The sequence below is a fragment of the Falco punctatus genome, assembly GCF_963210335.1.
Source record: "Falco punctatus genome assembly, chromosome: 4".
Classification (NCBI taxonomy): Eukaryota; Metazoa; Chordata; class Aves; order Falconiformes; family Falconidae; genus Falco; species Falco punctatus.
In genome coordinates, this window is record NC_137583.1 from 112,813,952 (window position 1) to 112,827,641 (window position 13,690).

Genomic DNA, 13,690 nt, shown 5'->3' on the forward strand with positions numbered 1-13,690 from the left:
GGAGGATCAGATGGCCACCATCACCACAGCCAGCAGACACCAACAGCTTGACTCATCTACTCGGGGCATCCCTGGTGAGCAGGGGAAAGCCGCCAGTGGGCAGAGCTGGAGCCATGCCCCACACAGCCCTGCAGCCAATGCCACAGCTGTCTCCCAGCCCACCCGCACCCACTGCCTCCAGAACCAGCTGCAGCAGGAGATGGCACTGTCCACCCAACCCATCCTGCAGCGGTTCAAGCGCGAGCTGCCTGCCTCCCCCTGCACGGCCCAGCCTGAGGGCTCTCCTGGCCACCAGGGCCATCAGGGGACGCAGAGCTCCTGCTCCTCTGGCAGAAACAGGCCCCACACCTTGGCGGCCCTGCAGGAAAGACCAACAGAAAGCCACAGTGCTGGGCCACAAGCAACGTGCCAGGCTGTGAGAGGTGCTCAGCTCCGGCTGATGGAGCGGGAGGACTTGATGCTGCCTGGCAGCGCATGCAGCCATCTGCTGGAGCAGAGCAGACGCCTGCAGCGTCTTCTGAAAGACCTGGAGAGGCAACAGAGTTCCTCAGAGATGGAGAGCCGCCTCCTGGGAAAGGACGGTTCTCCAAGAGCATGCAAGGAGGCAGGGAGACTGCAGCAGAAGAATGCTCAACTAGCTGCCCTCACCTTGCGGCTGGGAGAGCGAGCCAGGCAGCTGCAGGTGACCATCGATCGCCTGGTCAATGCTTGCGTGCCACTGCCCATCCAGCGCTCCGCTGAGCAACTGTTCCCACCATTGCTTCCTCAGCCGAGGGGTGGAGAAATGGGAGAGCCCATCAGAGCTCTGCTGGCAAGGGACAAGCGGCACGACTTGGCACAGAAGGCAGCTGAGGGGCTGGAGGCCCGAGCGGCCGCAGATGAAGAAGGATCCTCCGATGTGAGCACCCCCGGGCAAGCTGGTGAGGAGTTGCAGGTGCAGCTCGCCAAGGTGACAAATGAAAACACCCACCTGGCTGAAGAAAACGCTCGCCTGCGTGGGCAGATGGCTTTGACAGAACAGGTTCAGGCTGAAAATGCCAACCTGAAAGGGCAGCTAGCGCGACTGGCAGAGGAGCGAGACTCTACTATCCAAGCAACCATCTGTCTTTTTACCTGGCTGGAAGCGGCCGAGCGCGAGCTGAAAGCCATGAGGGACAGGGCAGAAAGGAGTCAACAGCTGGAGAGGGAACATGAGGAGACAAAGCTGGCCCACAGGGAGCACAGAGAATCCCTGCGGGCATTCCCTGCCCATCTGAAGGAACTCAGTGATCGGTTTGAGAATCTAAAGAAACGCCGCCAGCAGCTGTTTCAGGAACTGCAATGGCTGGAAGGAGAAAGATCCAACAGCACCGTTTCCAAGCCGCAGCAGGCTAACCTGGGAGCAGACAAGGAGTCCGTCCTGCTGGAGGCTATGAGAAAACAACCGGCAGAGCTTCGAGCATTCATCGCTCGTTACAGCTATGATCCTTTCGATGGTCCCAACGAGCAGCCTGAGCTGGAGCTTCCGCTAGTTGCTGGACAATACGTTTACGTCTTTGGAGACGTGGATGGAGACGGTTGGTACGTGGGAGAGCTGACCGACGGCACAAGGGGATTGATCCCCTCTAATCTCGTTGAGGAAGTTCCAGGTGACGGGCGACCTGATGACACCACAGTCTCCCCAGAGACAAGTGATTGGTGGCAGGGCATAGATGACGTCTGTCCTGTCTTCTCATAGAGCTTCTCATTAAACCTCTTTTAATGACCTCTCTGTGTAATCTCACTCCCTGTCCTGTTTGCCTGTGAGCTGAAGGGACTCCGTGCCTGCTATGGGGGACGTGGCGGGGGTGGACTGAGTGCCAGCTACTGGAGTCAACCCGAGGCCGTAGGCAGCTCTGGCATGTGGTGCCAGCTACTGGTGTGCGTCCCAGTGCAGCCAGTGGAGTGAGGGGGGGTCCGAGTGCAGCTACTGGAGCCAGTGGGGATCTCAGCCATCAGGCACTAGGGGTGGGATTGGTGTGCGTCCTGAGAAACCACAGGGTATTTGCACTACAGTAGCATGTGCAGTAAAGAAAACTCGTCTTGCAGTTTGATCCAACACTGCATCTGCAAACAAAACGAGGCGGAGGCATGAGGAACAGGGATGGAAACCTCACCTGCCACACCAAAGTTACGCCACGGAAACTCTTCCCTTTTTGTCACCTTCCTCGGGTTTGGTAAATCTTTTGCTGAGTCTGAAGCAAAGGCCCATTGCCTCTTCCTGTTTCTAACGGCTAACGTCTGGCTTTCACAGGCTGCTTTGTTGTGCGGCACCGCTTACACCCTAGAGTTGCCTTCATGAATGCATCCTTGTACTAGGAAAGGAAAATTGCCTGCCATGCCAGCCATACCACTGTACTACCCGCAGGGCAACAGACCGCCCTGCTTGTAAGAGGATTTAATACAGTAAATAATCCTCAAGTATCTGGGTGTTTTAACAGTTTAATCACGTGCTTGCAGTCTGACTGCTGACACAATCTAACAAGAAAAAATATTAAGGGGGCTAAATCTGTGTTTCAAAAAAAGTGGGGTTTCTCTTTCCTTTCCTGAGAAAACTTGCTCCCTCTACGTTTCTGCCCTGTCATTTCATCTAGCAGCTTCAAAGAAGGGTTTCCCGGCCAGCTATTTGGATGTCATGGTGAGCTCTGAGATGTTTGAGTTTGTTCCTTTCAAGCCGCCAGAACTTGGAGTCCTGTGGCTACAACAGCATCTCTGCTGCTGTACAAAACCAGGGCCCTGGCCAGGTCCTCACGATAACGCACTTGATGGGCAAGGTGAACACGTTATTTTACACAGCTTCAGAAATCTCACTGCATTGTTGCCTGCAAAAAGCCACTTTCCTTTTGGCATTTGAGACACCTTTGAACACTGACCATAGAGCCCTGTGGCAACCTCTAGGCCTGGGGGAAACCTGCATTAGGGAGGAAATGCCTTAAGAGGAAACTCCCCTTAGGCTTTGAGTGTTGTTCTGTAGAAGGAAGAGAGTTGCCTTATTGCCCCAGGATGGGGTAGGGGAGCCCGGAGGCAGCGGTGCCTGAGCCTGGGACAGGGTTCTCCAGCCTGGAGGCCAAAGCTGTTGGTGGGACTCTTCCCTCCAGCCTCCTGCCTGGTCCCTGCAGGGGGCAGGGGACCCATGCTGGGGCAGCAAACACTGCTGTAAAGACTAAAGACGTCCCCAGGAGCTGCTCCCAGCTCTGCCTGGGAGCTGCTGCTGTCAGATTCACCCACTAGCAAGCAGTTCCTGGTGCAGGAGTGATAACTGCGTGGAGGAGAACAAGTCTGGGTGTCTAATACCAAGGTCTCCAACATCAGCTGAGCCGCGTTTATTTTAATGGTTTGGGTTTTTTTTTTTCTCCCCAGGAGTTTCCATAGTACCCCAAAGCCATTTTCTGTCAGAAAAGGTGCAGGCTTGTGCACGAGACAGCCGTTTCTCTGTGTTGTAACTGGGAACAAAGGCAGCTTTTCTTCTCATTCCAGCTCGAAAGGGAGCACAGACCGTCAGCCCCAGGGAGGCAGCCCTGCTCCCTCGTCCTGGCTGTGGGTGTGAGCCCTTGCCCGCTCCACCTCTGGAGGAAAGGCACTGAAGAAGAGCAGCCTGTGAGGGACCTCCCAGAGCCAGCTGGGGAGAGGGCTGGTCACCCCGCGGCCCACGGCGACTGCCGGGAGCAGCTCGGCGTGGCCAGTGGCCTCTGAGCACGGGCCTGCGGGCCTTCCCTGCGTTGCTGTAGGCGGGCACCGGAGCGTCCCCAGGCCTGGGCGCCCTGTGTGGGAGCCATGCCTGGGGACAAGGCCCCGGGCGGTGGCACCCAGAGCTGCTGCACGCACACAGGACTGAGCTCTGCAGAGGCTGCTGGCACCGGGGGGATGTGGGAGGTGCGGGCTCGGGCCTGCTGGGGCCTCTGTGAGGAGCAAGCAGGGGCTGCCCCACGCCGGGCACAGCCGGTTCCAGCCAGTCCCCGCGAGGTGTGGGTGTGAGCGTCTCCACAGCAACCGCAAGGGCTTTGTGATGCAGGCGGCGCACCATGCCCAGAGGTCACTGTGATACGGGTCCCCATGGTGACCCCGCGGGTATTTAAGGAGCCAGAGCCCTGGGGTGCCCACTCCCAGGAGAGCCACTCCCTCAGGAGGCAGCATCTCCCTTGGGTGACCATGGTCGGTCGTCGGCAGACGCCGCCGAAGATGCCCACGCATGAGGAGGCAAACGCCCCCCCCCAGCCCAACAGCAGGCTGCCGGGCCTGCAGAACCAGCGCCAGGTGAGGGACGGGGCAGGAGGGGGACGCCTGTGGTGGGACAGGGCCACGCGGAGCTGCCTTAGTGCCGGGGCCGGGCTTGCCGCCACTGTGGGGGCCGCTGTGCCAAGGCAGCCGCCTCCAGTCCTTGACTTCTCCTCCTCCTGCCCTCAGATGGGCCACAGGCAGCCGCTGGCAGCGCCGCAGGACAGCCAGGGACAGGCTTCGTCCCCCCATGGGAACAGGCTGCGAGGGCTCCCCTGCCCACAGAGCTCGCAGGCCGCTGGGAGCCGACGCGCACAGGTAGGGAGCCCGAGGGAGGCCGGGACAAACGTCTTCCCGAGTCCAGGAGCTGCCGACAGGCAGGCGGGAGCTGCAGGAGGGGACGGGAGGGCCCGGTCACATAGCAAACTGAGCCCCACAAGCCGTGCCTGCAGGCTGCCCGGGCATGTCGGGGATGCTCCCAGGAGTCACTGTGGGCCATGGCCGGACCAGTGCGCTCCCCAGCCAGCTCTGGGAGCCGAGCGGCAACTCCCTGTGGGGCCGAGTGCTGCCCTGGGGGCTGGCAGGGGAGCCGGCACAGGGGCTTTTCCAGCTGGGACACGGGGCACGGGCAAAGGGCCACAGTCATGCAGCCTCTCTCCTCGCCTTCTCTTGCAGACGGACAGCCCAGCATGCAGGGTGGCAATGCCCTCCGTCAGGGTGAGGCGCGAGGAGACAGCCCGTCTGCCAGCAAGGCAGGCAGCAGCACCACAGAAGGTGCACGCAGCTCGGGCACCAGGAGCTGCCAGAAGTTGCTGCAAGCTCCCGCCTCTGCCAGCAGCAGCCTCTGCAGCTTCTGGCCAGGGCAGGGAAAAGGCCAGCAGCACTGCAACCAGCAGACTCCGACAGCTTGTCCCATCTACTCGGGGCATCCCTGGTGAGCAGGGGAAAGCCACCAGTGCGCAGAGCAGGAGGCATGCCCCACACAGCCCTGCAGCCAATGCCGCAGCTGGGAAGGAGACAAAGAGGTGCCTTTTGAGGAAGGACCTGGACAAGGTTTTCACTGGGAGCCAACGACCCAGCCAGCAGACAGCGGCACAGTGCCATCGGGAACACAGGCTGGGTGCGACGAAGATGGCAAGAACAGAGGAGGTCCGGGCGGCCCACAGTGGCAAGGCCTCTGCAGCTCTTCCCGTGCGTGACGCACGTAAAAGCACCAGTGCTGCTGGCAGACTTTCTGTGCCAGTTTCCCTGGGCAGGAGGGATGTGGCTTCAGGGCACCAGGGACAAGTGGCAGAGCGCCACCCCAAAACACAGCCGTCTCTCATAAAGACCAAGTGCAACGGCAAATCGCTGTTGGAGCACCAAGAGGCTCTTAAGGAGCATGTGGCCATGCCGTCAGTGAAGACGGAGGATCAGATGGCCACCATCACCACAGCCAGCAGACACCAACAGCTTGACTCATCTACTCGGGGCATCCCTGGTGAGCAGGGGAAAGCCGCCAGTGGGCAGAGCTGGAGCCATGCCCCACACAGCCCTGCAGCCAATGCCACAGCTGTCTCCCAGCCCACCCGCACCCACTGCCTCCAGAACCAGCTGCAGCAGGAGATGGCACTGTCCACCCAACCCATCCTGCAGCGGTTCAAGCGCGAGCTGCCTGCCTCCCCCTGCACGGCCCAGCCTGAGGGCTCTCCTGGCCACCAGGGCCATCAGGGGACGCAGAGCTCCTGCTCCTCTGGCAGAAACAGGCCCCACACCTTGGCGGCCCTGCAGGAAAGACCAACAGAAAGCCACAGTGCTGGGCCACAAGCAACGTGCCAGGCTGTGAGAGGTGCTCAGCTCCGGCTGATGGAGCGGGAGGACTTGATGCTGCCTGGCAGCGCATGCAGCCATCTGCTGGAGCAGAGCAGACGCCTGCAGCGTCTTCTGAAAGACCTGGAGAGGCAACAGAGTTCCTCAGAGATGGAGAGCCGCCTCCTGGGAAAGGACGGTTCTCCAAGAGCATGCAAGGAGGCAGGGAGACTGCAGCAGAAGAATGCTCAACTAGCTGCCCTCACCTTGCGGCTGGGAGAGCGAGCCAGGCAGCTGCAGGTGACCATCGATCGCCTGGTCAATGCTTGCGTGCCACTGCCCATCCAGCGCTCCGCTGAGCAACTGTTCCCACCATTGCTTCCTCAGCCGAGGGGTGGAGAAATGGGAGAGCCCATCAGAGCTCTGCTGGCAAGGGACAAGCGGCACGACTTGGTACAGAAGGCAGCTGAGGGGCTGGAGGCCCGAGCGGCCGCAGATGAAGAAGGATCCTCCGATGTGAGCACCCCCGGGCAAGCTGGTGAGGAGTTGCAGGTGCAGCTCGCCAAGGTGACAAATGAAAACACCCACCTGGCTGAAGAAAACGCTCGCCTGCGTGGGCAGATGGCTTTGACAGAACAGGTTCAGGCTGAAAATGCCAACCTGAAAGGGCAGCTAGCGCGACTGGCAGAGGAGCGAGACTCTACTATCCAAGCAACCATCTGTCTTTTTACCTGGCTGGAAGCGGCCGAGCGCGAGCTGAAAGCCATGAGGGACAGGGCAGAAAGGAGTCAACAGCTGGAGAGGGAACATGAGGAGACAAAGCTGGCCCACAGGGAGCACAGAGAATCCCTGCGGGCATTCCCTGCCCATCTGAAGGAACTCAGTGATCGGTTTGAGAATCTAAAGAAACGCCGCCAGCAGCTGTTTCAGGAACTGCAATGGCTGGAAGGAGAAAGATCCAACAGCACCGTTTCCAAGCCGCAGCAGGCTAACCTGGGAGCAGACAAGGAGTCCGTCCTGCTGGAGGCTATGAGAAAACAACCGGCAGAGCTTCGAGCATTCATCGCTCGTTACAGCTATGATCCTTTCGATGGTCCCAACGAGCAGCCTGAGCTGGAGCTTCCGCTAGTTGCTGGACAATACGTTTACGTCTTTGGAGACGTGGATGGAGATGGCTGGTACGTGGGAGAGCTGACCGACGGCACAAGGGGATTGATCCCCTCTAATCTCGTTGAGGAAGTTCCAGGTGATGGGCGACCTGATGACACCACAGTCTCCCCAGAGACAAGTGATTGGTGGCAGGGCATAGATGACGTCTGTCCTGTCTTCTCATAGAGCTTCTCATTAAACCTCTTTTAATGACCTCTCTGTGTAATCTCACTCCCTGTCCTGTTTGCCTGTGAGCTGAAGGGACTCCGTGCCTGCTATGGGGGACGTGGCGGGGGTGGACTGAGTGCCAGCTACTGGAGTCAACCTGAGGCCGTAGGCAGCTCTGGCTTGTGGTGCCAGCTACTGGTGTGCGTCCCAGTGCAGCCAGTGGAGTGAGGGGGGGTCCGAGTGCAGCTACTGGAGCCAGTGGGGATCTCAGCCATCAGGCACTAGGGGTGGGATTGGTGTGCGTCCTGAGAAACCACAGGGTATTTGCACTACAGTAGCATGTGCAGTAAAGAAAACTCGTCTTGCAGTTTGATCCAACACTGCATCTGCAAACAAAACGAGGCGGAGGCATGAGGAACAGGGATGGAAACCTCACCTGCCACACCAAAGTTACGCCACGGAAACTCTTCCCTTTTTGTCACCTTCCTCGGGTTTGGTAAATCTTTTGCTGAGTCTGAAGCAAAGGCCCATTGCCTCTTCCTGTTTCTAACGGCTAACGTCTGGCTTTCACAGGCTGCTTTGTTGTGCGGCACCGCTTACACCCTAGAGTTGCCTTCATGAATGCATCCTTGTACTAGGAAAGGAAAATTGCCTGCCATGCCAGTCATACCACTGTACTACCCGCAGGGCAACAGACCGCCCTGCTTGTAAGAGGATTTAATACAGCAAATAATCCTCAAGTATCTGGGTGTTTTAACAGTTTAATCACGTGCTTGCAGTCTGACTGCTGACACAATCTAACAAGAAAAAATATTAAGGGGGCTAAATCTGTGTTTCAAAAAAAAAGTGGGGTTTCTCTTTCCTTTCCTGAGAAAACTTGCTCCCTCTACGTTTCTGCCCTGTCATTTCATCTAGCAGCTTCGAAGAAGGGTTTCCCGGCCAGCTATTTGGATGTCATGGTGAGCTCTGAGATGTTTGAGTTTGTTCCTTTCAAGCCGCCAGAACTTGGAGTCCTGTGGCTACAACAGCATCTCTGCTGCTGTACAAAACCAGGGCCCTGGCCAGGTCCTCACGATAACGCACTTGATGGGCAAGGTGAACACGTTATTTTACACAGCTTCAGAAATCTCACTGCATTGTTGCCTGCGAAAAGCCACTTTCCTTTTGGCATTTGAGACACCTTTGAACACTGACCATAGAGCCCTGTGGCAACCTCTAGGCCTGGGGGAAACCTGCATTAGGGAGGAAATGCCTTAAGAGGAAACTCCCCTTAAGCTTTGAGTGTTGTTCTGTAGAAGGAAGAGAGTTGCCTTATTGCCCCAGGATGGGGTAGGGGAGCCCGGAGGCAGTGGTGCCTGAGCCTGGGACAGGGTTCTCCAGCCTGGAGGCCAAAGCTGTTGGTGGGACTCTTCCCTCCAGCCTCCTGCCTGGTCCCTGCAGGGGGCAGGGGACCCGTGCTGGGGCAGCAAACACTGCTGTAAAGCCTAAAGATGTCCCCAGGAGCTGCTCCCAGCTCTGCCTGGGAGCTGCTGCTGTCAGATTCACCCACTAGCAAGCAGTTCCTGGTGCAGGAGTGATAACTGCGTGGAGGAGAACAAGTCTGGGTGTCTAATACCAAGGTCTCCAACATCAGCTGAGCCGCGTTTATTTTAATGGTTTGGGTTTTTTTTTTTCTCCCCAGGAGTTTCCATAGTACCCCAAAGCCATTTTCTGTCAGAAAAGGTGCAGGCTTGTGCACGAGACAGCCGTTTCTCTGTGTTGTAACTGGGAACAAAGGCAGCTTTTCTTCTCATTCCAGCTCGAAAGGGAGCACAGACCGTCAGCCCCAGGGAGGCAGCCCTGCTCCCTCGTCCTGGCTGTGGGTGTGAGCCCTTGCCCGCTCCACCTCTGGAGGAAAGGCACTGAAGAAGGGCAGCCTGGGAAGGACCTCCCAGAGCCGGCTGAGGAGAGGGCTGGTCACCCCGCGGCCCACGGCGACTGCCGGGAGCAGCTCGGCGTGGCCAGTGGCCTCTGAGCACGGGCCTGCGGGCCTTCCCTGCGTTGCTGTAGGCGGGCACCGGAGCGTCCCCAGGCCTGGGCGCCCTGTGTGGGAGCCATGCCTGGGGACAAGGCCCCGGGCGGTGGCACCCAGAGCTGCTGCACGCACACAGGACTGAGCTCTGCAGAGGCTGCTGGCACCGGGGGGATGTGGGAGGTGCGGGCTCGGGCCTGCTGGGGCCTCTGTGAGGGGCAAGCAGGGGCTGCCCCACGCCGGGCACAGCCGGTTCCAGCCAGTCCCCGCGAGGTGTGGGTGTGAGCGTCTCCACAGCAACCGCAAGGGCTTTGTGATGCAGGCGGCGCACCATGCCCAGAGGTCACTGTGATACGGGTCCCCATGGTGACCCCGCGGGTATTTAAGGAGCCAGAGCCCTGGGGTGCCCACTCCCAGGAGAGCCACTCCCTCAGGAGGCAGCATCTCCCTTGGGTGACCATGGTCGGTCGTCGGCAGACGCCGCCGAAGATGCCCACGCATGAGGAGGCAAACGCCCCCCCCCAGCCCAACAGCAGGCTGCCGGGCCTGCAGAACCAGCACCAGGTGAGGGACGGGGCAGGAGGGGGACGCCTGTGGTGGGACAGGGCCACGCGGAGCTGCCTTAGTGCCGGGGCCGGGCTTGCCGCCACTGTGGGGGCCGCTGTGCCAAGGCAGCCGCCTCCAGTCCTTGACTTCTCCTCCTCCTGCCCTCAGATGGGCCACAGGCAGCCGCTGGCAGCGCCGCAGGACAGCCAGGGACAGGCTTCGTCCCCCCATGGGAACAGGCTGCGAGGGCTCCCCTGCCCACAGAGCTTGCAGGCCGCTGGGAGCCGACGCGCACAGGTAGGGAGCCCGAGGGAGGCCGGGACAAACGTCTTCCCGAGTCCAGGAGCTGCCGACAGGCAGGCGGGAGCTGCAGGAGGGGACGGGAGGGCCCGGTCACATAGCAAACTGAGCCCCACAAGCCGTGCCTGCAGGCTGCCCGGGCATGTCGGGGATGCTCCCAGGAGTCACTGTGGGCCATGGCCGGACCAGTGCGCTCCCCAGCCAGCTCTGGGAGCCGAGCGGCAACTCCCTGTGGGGCCGAGTGCTGCCCTGGGGGCTGGCAGGGGAGCCGGCACAGGGTCTTTTCCAGCTGGGACACGGGGCACGGGCAAAGGGCCACAGTCATGCAGCCTCTCTCCTCGCCTTCTCTTGCAGACGGACAGCCCAGCATGCAGGGTGGCAATGCCCTCCGTCAGGGTGAGGCGCGAGGAGACAGCCCGTCTGCCAGCAAGGCAGGCAGCAGCACCACAGAAGGTGCACGCAGCTCGGGCACCAGGAGCTGCCAGAAGTTGCTGCAAGCTCCCGCCTCTGCCAGCAGCAGCCTCTGCAGCTTCTGGCCAGGGCAGGGAAAAGGCCAGCAGCACTGCAACCAGCAGACTCCGACAGCTTGTCCCATCTACTCGGGGCATCCCTGGTGAGCAGGGGAAAGCCACCAGTGCGCAGAGCAGGAGGCATGCCCCACACAGCCCTGCAGCCAATGCCGCAGCTGGGAAGGAGACAAAGAGGTGCCTTTTGAGGAAGGACCTGGACAAGGTTTTCACTGGGAGCCAACGACCCAGCCAGCAGACAGCGGCACAGTGCCATCGGGAACACAGGCTGGGTGCGACGAAGATGGCAAGAACAGAGGAGGTCCGGGCGGCCCACAGTGGCAAGGCCTCTGCAGCTCTTCCCGTGCGTGACGCACGTAAAAGCACCAGTGCTGCTGGCAGACTTTCTGTGCCAGTTTCCCTGGGCAGGAGGGATGTGGCTTCAGGGCACCAGGGACAAGTGGCAGAGCGCCACCCCAAAACACAGCCGTCTCTCATAAAGACCAAGTGCAACGGCAAATCGCTGTTGGAGCACCAAGAGGCTCTTAAGGAGCATGTGGCCATGCCGTCAGTGAAGACGGAGGATCAGATGGCCACCATCACCACAGCCAGCAGACACCAACAGCTTGACTCATCTACTCGGGGCATCCCTGGTGAGCAGGGGAAAGCCGCCAGTGGGCAGAGCTGGAGCCATGCCCCACACAGCCCTGCAGCCAATGCCACAGCTGTCTCCCAGCCCACCCGCACCCACTGCCTCCAGAACCAGCTGCAGCAGGAGATGGCACTGTCCACCCAACCCATCCTGCAGCGGTTCAAGCGCGAGCTGCCTGCCTCCCCCTGCACGGCCCAGCCTGAGGGCTCTCCTGGCCACCAGGGCCATCAGGGGACGCAGAGCTCCTGCTCCTCTGGCAGAAACAGGCCCCACACCTTGGCGGCCCTGCAGGAAAGACCAACAGAAAGCCACAGTGCTGGGCCACAAGCAACGTGCCAGGCTGTGAGAGGTGCTCAGCTCCGGCTGATGGAGCGGGAGGACTTGATGCTGCCTGGCAGCGCATGCAGCCATCTGCTGGAGCAGAGCAGACGCCTGCAGCGTCTTCTGAAAGACCTGGAGAGGCAACAGAGTTCCTCAGAGATGGAGAGCCGCCTCCTGGGAAAGGACGGTTCTCCAAGAGCATGCAAGGAGGCAGGGAGACTGCAGCAGAAGAATGCTCAACTAGCTGCCCTCACCTTGCGGCTGGGAGAGCGAGCCAGGCAGCTGCAGGTGACCATCGATCGCCTGGTCAATGCTTGCGTGCCACTGCCCATCCAGCGCTCCGCTGAGCAACTGTTCCCACCATTGCTTCCTCAGCCGAGGGGTGGAGAAATGGGAGAGCCCATCAGAGCTCTGCTGGCAAGGGACAAGTGGCACGACTTGGCACAGAAGGCAGCTGAGGGGCTGGAGGCCCGAGCGGCCGCAGATGAAGAAGGATCCTCCGATGTGAGCACCCCCGGGCAAGTTGGTGAGGAGTTGCAGGTGCAGCTCGCCAAGGTGACAAATGAAAACACCCACCTGGCTGAAGAAAACGCTCGCCTGCGTGGGCAGATGGCTTTGACAGAACAGGTTCAGGCTGAAAATGCCAACCTGAAAATGCAGCTAGCGCGACTGGCAGAGGAGCGAGACTCTGCCATCCAAGCAACCATCTGTCTTTTTACCTGGCTGGAAGCGGCCGAGCGCGAGCTGAAAGCCATGAGGGACAGGGCAGAAAGGAGTCAACAGCTGGAGAGGGAACATGAGGAGACAAAGCTGGCCCACAGGGAGCACAGAGAATCCCTGCGGGCATTCCCTGCCCATCTGAAGGAACTCAGTGATCGGTTTGAGAATCTAAAGAAACGCCGCCAGCAGCTGTTTCAGGAACTGCAATGGCTGGAAGGAGAAAGATCCAACAGCACCGTTTCCAAGCCGCAGCAGGCTAACCTGGGAGCAGACAAGGAGTCCGTCCTGCTGGAGGCTATGAGAAAACAACCGGCAGAGCTTCGAGCATTCATCGCTCGTTACAGCTATGATCCTTTCGATGGTCCCAACGAGCAGCCTGAGCTGGAGCTTCCGCTAGTTGCTGGACAATACGTTTACGTCTTTGGAGACGTGGATGGAGACGGTTGGTACGTGGGAGAGCTGACCGACGGCACAAGGGGATTGATCCCCTCTAATCTCGTTGAGGAAGTTCCAGGTGACGGGCGACCTGATGACACCACAGTCTCCCCAGAGACAAGTGATTGGTGGCAGGGCATAGATGACGTCTGTCCTGTCTTCTCATAGAGCTTCTCATTAAACCTCTTTTAATGACCTCTCTGTGTAATCTCACTCCCTGTCCTGTTTGCCTGTGAGCTGAAGGGACTCCGTGCCTGCTATGGGGGACGTGGCGGGGGTGGACTGAGTGCCAGCTACTGGAGTCAACCCGAGGCCGTAGGCAGCTCTGGCTTGTGGTGCCAGCTACTGGTGTGCGTCCCAGTGCAGCCAGTGGAGTGAGGGGGGGTCCGAGTGCAGCTACTGGAGCCAGTGGGGATCTCAGCCATCAGGCACTAGGGGTGGGATTGGTGTGCGTCCTGAGAAACCACAGGGTATTTGCACTACAGTAGCATGTGCAGTAAAGAAAACTCGTCTTGCAGTTTGATCCAACACTGCATCTGCAAACAAAACGAGGCGGAGGCATGAGGAACAGGGATGGAAACCTCACCTGCCACACCAAAGTTACGCCACGGAAACTCTTCCCTTTTTGTCACCTTCCTCGGGTTTGGTAAATCTTTTGCTGAGTCTGAAGCAAAGGCCCATTGCCTCTTCCTGTTTCTAACGGCTAACGTCTGGCTTTCACAGGCTGCTTTGTTGTGCGGCACCGCTTACACCCTAGAGTTGCCTTCATGAATGCATCCTTGTACTAGGAAAGGAAAATTGCCTGCCATGCCAGCCATACCACTGTACTACCCGCAGGGCAACAGACCGCCCTGCTTGTAA

The 13,690-nt window shown here is 59.5% G+C and overlaps 1 protein-coding gene across 1 annotated transcript; it reads left to right on the top strand.

The window, feature by feature from the left end:
- Positions 1-3,644: 3,644 nt before the first annotated feature.
- Positions 3,645-12,997, top strand: LOC308062173 (uncharacterized protein; the record flags this gene model as incomplete). Its single annotated transcript, XM_080383230.1, has 2 exons — positions 3,645-3,981; positions 9,613-12,997. The coding sequence occupies exon 2, from the start codon at positions 9,713-9,715 to the stop codon at positions 12,995-12,997; it is 3,285 nt and encodes a 1,094-aa protein (XP_080239356.1). The 5' UTR covers positions 3,645-3,981; positions 9,613-9,712.
- Positions 12,998-13,690: the final 693 nt, after the last annotated feature.